Source organism: Oncorhynchus gorbuscha, linkage group LG16, assembly GCF_021184085.1.
Source record: "Oncorhynchus gorbuscha isolate QuinsamMale2020 ecotype Even-year linkage group LG16, OgorEven_v1.0, whole genome shotgun sequence".
In the NCBI taxonomy this organism is placed as follows: domain Eukaryota; kingdom Metazoa; phylum Chordata; class Actinopteri; order Salmoniformes; family Salmonidae; genus Oncorhynchus; species Oncorhynchus gorbuscha.
In genome coordinates, this window is record NC_060188.1 from 84,141,252 (window position 1) to 84,155,864 (window position 14,613).

Consider the following 14,613-nt stretch of genomic DNA (forward strand, 5'->3'; position numbering starts at 1 on the left):
CTAATATAATGCATCTGTACCCGAAGCAACAAAATAGACAAACAAAATACCTTACTTTTTTTTTATCCATCCATATGTAAAAAAAAATCACTACAGACGTTTTTTTAAATTAAAATTGTGTTAACTATGTACAAATGTGTTGCACTTTTTGGAAGGAAAAAAAGCCATTTCATGCTTATCAACATGAATACAAATAAAAATATAAAAAAACATTGTCTGGATGATATCATGATGAAATTACAAACAATCTTATTCTTACAAAATACAACAAATTACAGATATAGACTAGCAGCAAACACAATATCCCTCTTGATTTTTGTGATACCTATAAGGAAAAACAGAAGAAATAAATTACTATTTACTTGCTAAAGCCAATGTACGTACACCTACAGACTAAGACTATTACAGTCTAATGGGTGCCTCACAACAAACTGGTCCATACAACTCGAGATTTGTTACTGTTGGGGTCCAAAGTTACACACAAGTTTGTAGTAATTCAGTTTCAAAGTGTCTATCTGAAACCTAACACAGAACCTAGTGTACGGTAGACCCGAGGGTTACCTCCACAGACTGCAGAGGGCCCGAGGGTTACCTCCACAGACTGCAGAGGGCCCGAGGGTTACCTCCACAGACTGCAGAGGGCCCGAGGGTTACCTCCACAGACTGCAGAGGGCCCGAGGGTTACCTCCACAGACTGCAGAGGGCCCGAGGGTTACCTCCACAGACTGCAGAGGGCCCGAGGGTTACCTCCACAGACTGCAGAGGGCCCGAGGGTTACCTCCACAGACTGCAGAGGGCCCGAGGGTTACCTCCACAGACTGCAGAGGGCCCGAGGGTTACCTCCACAGACTGCAGAGGGCCCGAGGGTTACCTCCACAGACTGCAGAGGGCCCGAGGGTTACCTCCACAGACTGCAGAGGGCCCGAGGGTTACCTCCACAGACTGCAGAGGGCCCGAGGGTTACCTCCACAGACTGCAGAGGGCCCGAGGGTTACCTCCACAGACTGCAGAGGAAGTTTTAGGACCAGTTTGCCAAAAATATCTAAAATGCCATTTAACAAGATTTGCAGTTGAGAATGCTTCCTCGTCCAGTAGGCTTAATCTGGGTCTGGGAAGCAGGCTACAAGAGGGAAGTAGGCAGAACAAATGTACCCTCTGCAAACTTGATCTACTAGTTTAGACTATAGTTGAATTCTCTGAGCTGTGTGAGGATCGAGTCATAACAGATCTTACCATCTGCAAACTTGTTCTCCAGCTCGGTGTTGCCGATGGCCTTGGCTGCCTGACACATCTGACGCAGCAGTTCTTCCAGGCGACGCATACAGCGGATGATACTACCTACAGACAGGGATCAATATGCAAACAGACAACTCAGCGCAGGGAGACAGAATGATACTCCCTTTAGACCGACAAAACAGGGGGGGTTATACCTAAGACCCGACAGAGCGGGAGGGGGTTATACTAAAGACCGCCAGAACAGGGGGATTATACCTAAGACCGACAGAACAGGGGGTTATACTAAAGACCGACAGAACAGGGGGTTATACTAAAGACCGACAGAACAGGGGGTTATACTAAAGACCGACCGAACAGGGGGATATACTAAAGACCGACCGAACGGGGGGTTATACTAAAGACCGACAGAACGGGGGATATACTAAAACCGACAGAGCGGGGGGTTATACTAAAGACCGACAGAGCGGGGGATATACTAAAGACCGACAGAGCAGGGGGATATACTAAAGACCGACAGAGCAGGGGGATATACTAAAGACCGACAGAGCAGGGGGATATACTAAAGACCGACAGAGCGGGGGATATACTAAAGACCGACAAAGCCGGGGGATATACTAAAGACCGACAGAGCAGGGGGATATACTAAAGACCGACAGAGCAGGGGGATATACTAAAGACCGACAGAACGGGGGGATATACTAAAGACCGACAGAGCAGGGGGATATACTAAAGACCAACAGAACGGGGGATATACTAAAGACCGACAGAGCAGGGGGATATACTAAAGACCAACAGAATGGGGGGATATACTAAAGACCGACAGAGCAGGGGGATATACTAAAGACCAACAGAACGGGGGGGATTATACTAAAGACCAACAGAACGGGGGGATTATACTAAAGACCAACAGAACGGGTGGGGGGGGCAATAAAGGCATTGATCTACTTCCCAAGACCCCAACGAACTCATGGACACCATTTTGTCTCTGCGTCCAGTAGGAAGGAAGTTAAAGGTAGTTTTGCGAGCCAATGCTAACTAGTGTTAGCGCAATGACTGGAAGTCTATGGTATCTATTAGCATGCTAGACGTTACCAAAGACTTCCAGACATTACACTAATGCTGGTTCGCAACTTCCTTCAAACTGCACATAGAGACATACAAATGGGTATCCCTTTAAAGCTACAATCTGGGATTTGTTTTTCAGATTGGGGAATAGGGAAATGCAGGCCTAATCCCGCTCAAATTCATAGACAGTGCCACTCTTGAAGTAAGGACAGTCCATTGCACGCACATGATAGTTGTAAACATTTTGAAGCTATACATTTCAGCCCATTGAAGTTCATCCAGGGAGGGCTTCAAATCTGTCCTCCTTTGAAGAGTCTCTCCCACTCCAAGCCCCCAACTATGTGCCTCTTTCAGACAAAAACCATTCCTGACAATATATAATGGACCAAAGCCAAGTCAGAATGCAGAGAAAACAATGTGCTTCAACTGAGTTCCTCACCAGGTCATTTGGCTCACCTTCAATGATCTACAACATGAAAGATGCCAAACCAAATAGTTTTATTAACTGCTAGTTGTAGACATTGGAAACAGAAAGACAACAATTGAAAGCGCTCAGACATCCATTTCATTGACATTGGGGCAGGCATTAGGCAAGTTACCTTGCACTGACTAAGTTTGATAAGATCACCTGCTAAATGATTAAAATGTGTGTATAATTTACCTTCAAAGATGTCTGACGTCCTGCATAAGAACATTTGGAAAGAGCTAACCATTTCGTAGTTCTGTACAGGTATTAAGGTGACAGGTGTTGGTGGGGTTGTTACCTTCGAAGACGTCGGTCATCTTGCAGATCTGAGCAAAGGTGGATCCGTTAGCCCAGGTGTAGACCACATCCATCAGGTGAGGCCTGAACTTGTCCAGGTAGGTCTCCTCATCCACCTCCAGTTTAGCCTCTGCAGACACCTTAGCAATGCGCTTGGCACACTCCTGACAACCACAACAGACAGTTCAACAAAACAGACATTGGATAATAACATGCTCGAGCTCAGAATAATTATTGAACTTGTTTGGGTGCTGAATCCTTGTAAATAGAAAATTAAATGGACAGGAAATGTATCATTAACTTAAGCTTTCTTTGTAGTTTCCTGTTCATCTCAAGCAGCCATTCAAATGAAGGCAAACACTCAGGCAGGGAGACCCAAATCTTTAATCTTTCACCAAACATCTAGATTGTAGACTGTGGACCTAGCTGGCTTTGCAGAATGTGCCAAGTCTCAGCAGACAGAAACAGCAGTAAGTCAATAGAATAGATAAACTGGTTGGCTGTCAAGTCTCACATAGATTGCAGTCTAGTTAAACATCAATGCTTTGGTTTAACATGAACTAAGTGAACCTGAAAAGCAGACTAAACCAGGTCTGAGGGGTGTGTCATAAAGCATCATCACCACGTATCCAGTTTGCTACCATGCCCATTGCAATGTTATATTTATTTAACCTTTATTTAACTAGGCAAGTCAGTTAAGAACAAATTCTTATTTACAATGACGTCCTAGGAACAGTGGGTTAACTGCCTTGTTCAGGGGCAGAACGACAGATTTTGACCTTGTCAGCTCTGGGATTCGATCTAGCAACCTCTCGGTTACTGGCACCACTAGGCAACCTAAAGTTATTTAATAATATTTATAAAAGCCAGCTGCTAAACTCATTGGCTGTGCCCCAAATACACTACTTTTGACCAGGGACACACATTGATCTTGCTTTGTAACCTAGGCTAACCCCCTGGACAGCTCCTATTCCGCAGCGTCATGTGGAATGTTTACCTGCATCTGTCTCAGTGGTCCAGCCAGCTGCTCTGTCAGCTTGGGCATCTCATTCGCCTGAGGGAATGAGGAGAACACAAACATGACGTTAGTCTAAAACTTTGGACACACTGCGACCACCTGCTGTGTGTCGAAGAGCAGAGGCTGTTTTCGCCAATTCAACATGAAGAATAGTTGGAAAATCAACAGAAAATGTCAGCCGATGTTGTGGTCCGGGGCACTCGGCAGGATAATTGATCGGTCTCTGCTCCAGTACTCCTAAGTGTCAATAAAACATTACTGCCGTCTGTCGGTTATTGATTTAAGAAACATGCAGAGTGACCCACTTCAGTAATGGGACGAAGCCCTCAGACTGCAGAGCATCTCGTTTTACTGTGACGGCTAAATGTATCTTCTCTAAAGGATACGGTTGACCTTAACAGATCTCAAACTATGAAAGGACACAATATTTTGTCCTTAGCTTTAAATTGGTATGTCCTTTGTTAGCCTGACTAATGTTAGGACAATGGACGCCAGCGGGGCACCCAGACACTGGACCACAGTGGCATGTGAATGTCACAGAGACTATCTGCTGACAGACAAGAGGGACAAGAGACAGAGACTTGCAGGAAGTAGATATGACATATAGAAGACTAAATTGCAATGTAGTCTCGTACTACACCGGCTCTGACGCTCGTCGGATGTGACTGGGCTGGCAAACTATTACAGACTATAAAGGGAAGCACAGCCGAGAGCTGCCCAGTGACACGAGCCTACCGGACGAGCTAAACTACTTCTATGCTCACTTTGAGGCAAATAACACTGAAACATGCATGAGATGCACCAGCTGTTCCGGAAGACTGTGTGATCACGCTCTCCGCAGCCGATGTAAGACCTTTAAACAGGTCAACATTCACAAGGCCGCAGGGCCAGACGGATTACCGGGACGTGTACTGCAAGCATACGTTGACCAAGTGGCAAGTTTCTTCACTGACATTTTCAACCTCTCCCTGTCCGAGTCTGTAATACCAAGATGTTTTAAGCAAACCACCATAGTGTCTGTGCCCAAGAACACTAAGGTAACCTGCCTAAATGACCACCGACCCATAGCACTCACGTCTGTAGCCATGAAGGGCTTTGAAAGGCTGGTCATGGCTCACATCAACACCATTATTCCAGAAACCCTAGACTCACTCCAATTTGCATACCTTCCCCACAGATCCACAGATGATGCAATCTCTATTGCACTCCACACTGCCCTTTCTCACATGGACAAAAGGAAAACCTACGTGAGAATGCTATTCATTGACTACAGCTCAGCGTTAAACATCATAGTGCCCTCAAAGCTCATCACTACACTAAGCTAAGGACCCTGGGACTAAACACCTCCCTCTGCAACTGGATCCTGGACTTCCTGACGGGATGCTCCCAGGTGGTAAGGGTAGGTAACAACACATATGCCACGCTGATCCTCAACACAGAGGCCCCTCAGGGGTGCGTGCTCAGTTCCCTCCCGTACTCATGACTGCACGGCCAGGCACAACTCCAACACCATCAGCAAGTTTGCCGATGACACAACAGTGGTAGGCCTGATCACCGACAACGACAAGACAGCCTATAGGGAGGTGGTCAGAGACCTGGCCGTGTGGTGCCAGGACAACAACCTCTCCCTCAACGTGATCAAGACAAAGGAGATTGACGACAGGAAAAAGAGGACAGAGCACGCCCCCATTCTCGTCGACGGAGCTGTAGTGGAGCAGGTTGAGAGCTTCAAGTTCCTTGGTGTTGTTGGATTCTGGGTGAAACTTTGAACGGTGTTATACTCAGAAGTATAGGAGCATTAGATTAAAAAAAGACACACGAGGGGTGCCATAATGAAGCTTGGGAGGGGCTGAGTGCAGGGAACACGATCGCATCTGGCAGTACTGAGAAACCGGTGAAGGCTCATATCACTTAGCGTGCCAGAGACCTACTAAGGTCTACTTTTAACAGATTGGCCGACCGCTGTCTGGAGTGAGTGGAATTTGTTATTGGAGAGGTCTGAAATTGAGCTAGACAAGACAAAATGTTTTCAAAGAATTGACACAGGAAATCCTTGAGGAGAGAGGAAGCCCCAAGAGGATGTACTGGAGATCGAATCATAAACTCAAGAGTTAAGGTCACTAGGTTACTGCAAGGTAATAGGTTAGTGTGCTTTTGTTGATGCGTGTATGTGTGTATGTGTGTATGCGTGTATGTGTGTATGCGTGTATGCGTGTATGCGTGTATGTATGTATGTATGCATGTATGCATGCATGCATGCATGTATGCATGTATGCATGTATGTATGTATGTATGTATGTATGTATGTATGTATGTATGTATGTATGTATGTATGTATGTATGTATGTATGTATGTATGTATGTATGTATGTATGTATGTATGTATGCATGCAAGTAAGAGGTGGCATGATGGCATGGGGAAAGGAGGATGGTGTTTATCTGGCCAAAAGTGTTTTATCTGATTGCGTAGGAAATGGTGTGCATCGGAGTGTGTTCCCAGTGTGTGTGTGTCTTACATTCTCCTGGAAGACGAAGACACTGAGCAAAGCAGTAACCTGTTCTGCAGTCAGATCATTGAACAGACCGTTGAACACCATCTCAGTCAGCAGCAGCTCATCAGCACTGGACCAAACAGAACACAGCTCTAAGATCAGTCACATTGTCAATACATTTGTTTTTTTGTTTTTTTACAGCATGTTAATATACACTGAACAAAAATATAAATGCAACATGTAAAGTGTTGGTCCCATGTTTCATGAGCTGAAATAAAAGATCCCAGAAAAGTTTCATACGCACAATTTTGTTCACATCCCTGTTTTTGAGCATTTCTCATTGCCAAGATAATCCATTCACTTGAAGTGTGGCATATCAAGAAGATTATTAAACAGCACGATCAATTCACAGGTGCACCTTGTACTGGGGACAATAAAACACCACTCAAAAATGTGCAGATTTGTCACACAACACAATGCCACAGATGTCCCAAGTTGAGGGAGCCTGAAATTGGCATGCTAACTACAGGAATGTATAAATTCCTCAATCATCCAGAAGGTGAGGTTAGTACAGGTGCATCAAAGCAGGGGCTGAGACCGAAACTGTTTTTCAATCTCAAGGCCATCAGACTGCTAAACAGCCATCACTAGCATTGAGTGGCTGCTGCCAACATACTGACTCAATCTCTAGCCACTTTAATAATTGGATGTAATAAATGTATCAGTCAATTTAAACAATGCCACTTTATATAAAGCTTACATACTCTACATTACTCATCTCATATGTATATACTGTACACTATAACATCTACTGCATCTTGCCTATGCCGTTCGTTCATCGCTCACCCATATATTTATATGTACATATTCTTATTCATTCCTTTACACTTGTGTGTGTATAAGGTAATAGTGAAATTGTTAGATTACTTGTTAAATATTACTTCACGGTAGGAACTAGAAGCACAAGCATTTCACTACATTTACATTTAAGTCATTTAGCAGACGCTCTTATCCAGAGCGACTTACAAATTGGCTACACTCGCATTAACATCTGCTAACCATGTGTATGTGACCAATAAAATTGTATTCGATTTTTAGAAGTACGGGCTACCTGGTCTGAGTGCAAATGTAGGCATATAAATGTGCATTTGGGGATCTGATAGCATTTCTGATTGGTTTTAATGCACCACCACTTATGAGCTGTGGAGCTTCTCGTTCTGCCCCTGAACAGGCAGTTAACCCACTGTTCCTAGGCAATCATTGAAAATAAGAATATGTTCTTAACTGACTTGCCTAGTTAAATAAAGGTAAAAAATAATTAAATGAAAAAGAAATCTTCACCTCGAACAGCAAGCAAACAAAGTGTGCTTTTACATCCATTGAGAATTACAATACTTCCTCAATTAATTTGAATAATCTTTCCAGCTCTATCCCTTTTGATAACCACTCAGCATGAAAAGGAATCCAGTTGAACTGTCATAAAGTAGGCCCACCTGATTACTTATCCCTTGCGCAAATAGCCTACAGCTGTGTCTGTTCTGAGCTCACAGGAGGTGGAAACTGAGGGCCCAGAATATTTTACACAATGTTCCAAGGAGCTTCAGGCCAGACCCAAGTTAATAGTTGATACAATGTTTCAAGCTGTTGCAAACAGGGCATGCATAGCCAATGTGATTTAAAGGTTTTTAAAAGAGTGTATTTTAATTTGTATTAATTTTTAGCCTCTTTCTCCCAATTTTAATTACGATCTTGTCCCATTGCTGCAACTCCCCAACGGGCTCGGGAGAGACGAAGGTTGAGTCATGCGTCCTATGAAACATGTCCCACCAAACTGCACTCCTTAACACTTGTCCGCTTAAACCGGAAGCCAAATGCATTAATGTGTGAGGAAACAGTTCAACTGATGACCAAAGTCAGCCTGCAGGTGCCTGGCCCACCACAAGAAGTAGCTAGAACGCAATGAGCCAAGTAAAGCCCTCGCCGGCCAAACCCTTCCCTAACCCAGACGACGCTGGGACAATTGTGCGCCTCCCTATGGGACTCCCTGTCACGGGCCGGTCGTGACACAGCCTGGGATTGATCCCGGGTCTGTAGTGACGCCTCAAGCACTGCTTTGCCTTAAGACTGCTGCACCACTCGGGAGGCCCAGGATATTTATTTTTATCAGGTTGTTTTCTACCTGCAGGCTGCAATGTTTTCATTTGTTGGCTTTATAGGTTATTTTTTACAGATGGCAATTGTTAATTTAAAGGTTTGTCTAATTTTCATTTGGATATAATTTTGATTAACCACATGATAATGAGTCAGATACGAAGACAAATTAAATTGTTGCACCTAAATGTGCATATGAAAACCAGAATTTGAACGCAGATCGGAAGAAATGGTAAGATAAATTGGCATTCCACATTAGAAAATTTGCCGACTACTTGTGTAGCCTATTACTGGCAACTTCAAGAGCGTAATGGCGGAATCTGCGAAAGCCAGTAGGAGCGGGAGAATGGTCGAGACAGGTGAAGGTTTTTTCTTGGTTATCTTGATCTCTGGCTCCCTCTTGAGTAATTTGTGTCTTAATTAATCAAACAGTGAGCTTAAAGCATCAGACAAGCTCAATATATATATAGTTGTTTTTATCAAAACAAATAGGGTGTTACATACACGTTTTACAAATAAACGTTTTAATTTTGACCAATCGATTGGTCGACAGAGCAGACTACTTTCGGGCAACTAAGATTTTCTTCTTCTTTCGGGGACAGCCCTAATGCCCTGTATTGTGAAATCTAAAGATCAGGGCCTAATGAATTAATTTAAATTGACTGATTTACTTGAATGAACTCAGTAAAATCTTTTAAATTGTTGCATTTATATTTTTGTTCAATGTATATAACTGTTCTAAGTTGAACAACTCTGTTCGCAGCAGCTCATCAGCACTGGCTCATACACAGCATTAACACAGGTATCAGATCTGTCACAGTATTGTTACAGAGATTCAATAGCAAGGTAATATACACACTGTTCTAGGATCAATCATAATATTATTACAGAGAGGGGTTTAATACAGCCTTAAACAGAATTATAACATAACCGTGCATTTAAACAGGTTGCATGATAAGATTAGACTCAGTACATCTGCTATTGTCTGGTTTTAGATTAGAACTACCTAAAATCGACATGTATCCATGTGGATGGGATTAAATCTGACTGGTGTAGGTTTTATTCTATGTCCTGTGCTTTACATCATTACCAAAATGCAAACTTTGGGGTAAAGTGTTACTGCTGCAGGTGTTCTTTTCCTTACCTGCTGATCTCACAGGCCACTCTGCCCTTCACCTCGATGACATCAGAGGAAGTAGCGAACCCCAGACGTCTCAGGACACGCTTCCTGCACTTCAGCTCGTCCATCTGCAGGACGGTCCTAGCCTTTTTCAGCTCCCGCTTGGCCCCTTTAATGTCCCCTGCAATCTGACAGAGAGACACGGGATAACATAACTGCTTAAAACCTTACCCTCTAATAAGGATAAAGAAAAGAGTCTCTGAATCAAAAAGGGGCTTAGGCAATTGGAGCAGCAGAATTTTAAAAACATTTTAAAGACCCTAATTTTTGTGTGTACAATTTCAGCATTTTTACACCAATTTCCTGCAATTCTTCATGGAGTCAAGATGCATTTTATCAGCTTTAAACTTAATTTCCTACAATTCTACACATTTTGCCATGGAGCGGAGAGAAAATGTTGCCGTTTTAAAGCAAATTTCTCAGGATTCTACATATTCCGTTTGCCGTTTTCAAGATAATTCCCTGCATTTTGCCACGGCTAATGCCGTTTTTCTGCTCAAACTTAAAAGCAATACTGTTAAATTCATATTTTCAATTACCCTGATGTTCTAGCTTTGATTTTGGTGATTGTTAGCGCACAAAGATTACATCATTATAAAAAATAACACCCGTTCAAAAGTTTGGTCACTTAAAATGTCCTTGTTTTTGAAAGAAAAGCTAATATTTTGTCCATTAAAATCACATCAAATTGATCAGAAATACAGTGTAGACGTGTTAATGTAAATGACTATTGTAGCTAAAAACGGAAGATTTTTAAGGCTAATTGATCATTAAACCTTTTTGCAATTATGTTAGCACAGTTGAAAACTGTTGTTCTGATTAAATAAGCAATAAAACTGGACTTCAGACTAGTTGAGTATCTGGAGCATCAGCATTTGTGGATTCAATTACAGGCTCAAAATGACCCGAAGCAAAGTACTTTCTTCTGAAACTCGTCACTATTCTTGTTCTGAGAAATGAACGCTATTCCCTGCGAGAAACACAAGTCTCAATGTCAGTGAAGAGGCGACTCTGGGATGCTGGCCTTCTAGGCAGCGTTGCAAAGAAAGGAAGATTGGGGGAAAAAGTGTTATGGACAGACAAATGTAAGTTTGAGGTGTTCCGATCACAATGAAGAAGAGAGATTCAGAAAAGTGCTTGACGCCATCTGTCAAGCATGGTGGAAACAATAATGTCTGGGGGTGCTTTGGTGGTAGGTAAAGGGGGAGATTTGTACAGGCTAAAAGGGATCTTGAAGGAGGGCTATCACTCTATTTTGCTACGCCATGCCTAGTGGACGGCGCTTAATTGGAGCCAATGTCCTCCTACAACAGGACAATGATCCAAAGCAGTTTCAAACTATGTAAGAACTATTTAGGGAAGAAGCATTCAGCTGGTATTCTGTCTAATGGAGTGACCAGCACAGTCACCGGATCTCAACCCTATTGGGAGCAGCTTGACCGTATGGTACGTAAGAAGTGCCCATCAAGCCAACCCAAGTTGTGGGAGGTGCTTCAGGAAGCATGGGGTGAAATCTCTTCAGATTACATCAACAAATTGACAACTAGAATGCCAAAGGTCTGCAAGGATGTAATTGCTGCAAATGGAGGATTCTTTGACGAAAGCAAAATTTGAAGGACACAATTATTATTTCACTAAAAAAAAATCATTATTTATAACCCTGTCAACGCCTTGACTATATTTCCTATTCATCATTTTGCAACTCATCTCAAGTATGTTTTCATGGAAAACAAGGACATTTCTAAGCGCATCACCATTTTCTTTCCTACATACTTTATATCTGGTTTTAGTTTTACATTCTAAAAGTGTATTTTAAATTCGTATATATAAAAAAAACTAATAGATTAGACTTAGGCATCCAAAATATATGCTTAGGCGGCCCACCCAAGTGCTTCTATGGCAGAAAAATCCCTGCTCTCAGTGCAAACAATCCTTTAAAAATGTACTATTTTAAATCATATAAATCAAATGTTTTAATTGTAATGTAAATAGTCCAGTGGCCATTTGATTAATTATTCAGCGGTCTTATGGCTTTGGGGTAGGAGCAAGATATAGTTAACAGTTAACGTTCTATTAGTAGGATTGTCTCATACAGAGCTAATCCAGTTTATTCTCCAGCGATTGTACGTTGGCCAATAGATCGGACGGTAGAGGCGGGTTACCCACTTGCCACCAAAATCTCACAAGACACAGAGGGAGAGATGGGGGTATCAGTCTTTTCTTCACGCGAATGACAGGGATTTGGGCCTGGTTTCAGAGAAACAACATTCTTTCGAGTCTGACTCATTAAAGAGAACATCTTCATCCAGTTCGAGGTGAGTAATCACTGTTCTGATATCCAGAAGCTCTTTCGGGCGTATTAAAAAATAAAAAAATAAAAATTAATTTTATATAACTAGGCAAGTCAGTTAAGAACAAATTCTTACTTACAATGACGGCCAAACCCGGTAGACGCTGGGCCAAATGTGCACCGCCCTATGGGACTCCCAATCACGGTTGGATGTGATGCAGGCTGGATTCGAACCAGGTACTGCAGTGATGCCTCTTGCACTGAGATGCTGTGCTGCGCCACTCGGGAGCCCAGAGTGGAGACGGTAGCAGCAACATTATGTACAAAATAAGTTACAAACAATGCGAAAAAAGACTGTCTGTAAGGAGCATGTAATAAAGCACAGTTGGTTAGGAGCCCGTAAAACAGTAGCACAAAGCTGCCTTGCATGACTGAAGCTGCAAACTGAGGAATGAAATCCAATCAGATCTCAGCCCAGTCGGAACTGACACAGCTGAGACCACGTGTTGGTTAATAGTCTCGGTCTGTCTTACAGGCCAGTTTGTTCCTCTCCGCCACACACCTTGTGTAACTGTCCCTGCTTAAGACCATTATCCAATTACAGGCTCACCCAACACCACTAGAACATGCTGCGGGGAGAGTTTGACAACATGGGATAGACAACAGCGGTGCTAGGCTACCTCCAGCTCTAGGCAATCCACTAAGTCAGAGGATATTTATTTTACACATTAACTGATATTGAAAAGCTGATTAGCAGATACTTAGGCATAACCCTACAAACTTATACTGTACTATGTCTTGAATTCAAGCCTAAGTCAATTACAACAAATGCACTAGAAATAGAATTTAACCTGCTGTGTGTTTCTAGTGAAAGTGTCTTCCTGCCGGTCTGTATGCATGTGTGTCCTGCTGTGGTCGGATTTGGACACAATGTTATGCAGGCCGATACTTTGTGCAGTGGCATAGTCCCAGAAGCCAAGCAGTGTTGGAGATTTTATTTTTTACGAGCATGTTTATTTTAATTTTGATTTTATTTCACCAGGTAGGCCAGTTGAGAACAACTGCGACCTGGCCCAGATAAAGCAAAGTATTGTGACAAAAACAACAGAGTTACACATGGGATAAACAAACGTATAGTCAATAACACAATAGAAAAATCTATGTACAGGTTATATCCTGCCTGTTTGGCCCTGTCCGGGGGTATCGTCGGACATGGCCACAGTGTCTTTCGACTCCTCCTGTCTCAGCCTTCAGTATTTATGCTGCAGTTGTTTGTGTGTCGGTGTACTAGGTCCGTCTGTTGTACCTGGAGAATTTCTACAGTCTTATCCGGTGTCCTGTGCGAATTGAAGTATGCCCTCTCTAAACTCTCTCTTGGAGGACCTGAGCCCTAGGACCATGCCTCAGAACTAACTGGCCTGATGACTCCTTGCTGTCTGTCCCCAGTCCACCTGGCCGTGCTGATGCTCCAGTTTCAACTGTTCTGCCTGCGGCTATGGAACCCTGACCTGTTCACCGGACATGCTACCTGTCCCAGACCTGTTGTTTTCAACTCTCTAGAGACAGCAGGAGCGGTCGAGATACTCTCAATGACCGGCTATGAAAAGCCAACTGACAATTACTCCTGAGGTTCTGACCTGTTGCACCCTCGACAACCACATTATTATTTGACCCTGCTGGTCATCTATGAATATTTGAACATCTTGGCCATGTTCTGTTATAATCTCCACCCGGCACAGCCAGAAGAGGACTGGCCACCCCCCATAGCCTGGTTCCCTCTAGGTTTCTTCCTAGGTTCTGGCCTTTCTAGGGAGTTTTTCCTAGCCCCCGTGCTTCTACACCGGCATTGCTTGCTGTTTGGGGTTTTAGGCTGGGTTTCTGTACAGCACTGAGATATCAGCTGATGTAAGAAGGGCTTTATAAATACATTTTATTTGATTTTGTGCAAAGGTAGTAAGATTAGGGAGCTAAGGCAATAAATAAGCCATAGAGGTGAAATAATTACAATTTAGCATTAACACTGGAGTGATTGATGTGCAAAATAACATTTAAAAAAATATATAGGGATGAGGTAGTTGGGTGTGCTATTTACAGATGGGCTGTGTACAGGTACAGTGATCGGTAAACTGCTCTGACAGTTGATGCTTAAAGTTAGTGAGGGAGATATGAGTATCCAGATTCAGTGATTTTTGCAATTCTTTCCAGTCATTGGCAGCAGAGAACTGGAAGGAAAGGCGGCCAAAGGAGGTGTTGGCTTTGCAGATGACCAGTGAAATATACCCGCTGGAACGCGTGCTACGGGTGGGTGTTGCTATGGTGACCAGTGAGCTGAGATATGGTCAGGCTTTACCTAGCAAAGACTCATAGATGACCTGGAGCCAGTGGGTTTGGCGACAAATATGTAGTGAGGGCCAGCCA

General features: G+C 43.1%; 1 protein-coding gene across 1 annotated transcript in view; it reads right to left on the reverse strand.

Moving 5' to 3' along the window:
- Positions 1-47: 47 nt before the first annotated feature.
- The window catches only part of LOC123999249 (exosome RNA helicase MTR4-like), a 49,325-nt gene continuing 34,759 nt past the window's right edge, over positions 48-14,613 (reverse strand). The window contains exons 21-26 of the mRNA XM_046304818.1: positions 9,870-10,033; positions 6,599-6,704; positions 4,062-4,118; positions 3,066-3,228; positions 1,234-1,338; positions 48-325 (exon numbers count right to left, since the gene is read on the reverse strand). Coding sequence (XP_046160774.1) covers positions 273-325; positions 1,234-1,338; positions 3,066-3,228; positions 4,062-4,118; positions 6,599-6,704; positions 9,870-10,033 — 648 coding nt within the window. The 3' untranslated portion in view covers positions 48-272. The remainder of the gene's footprint in view (positions 326-1,233; positions 1,339-3,065; positions 3,229-4,061; positions 4,119-6,598; positions 6,705-9,869; positions 10,034-14,613) is intronic.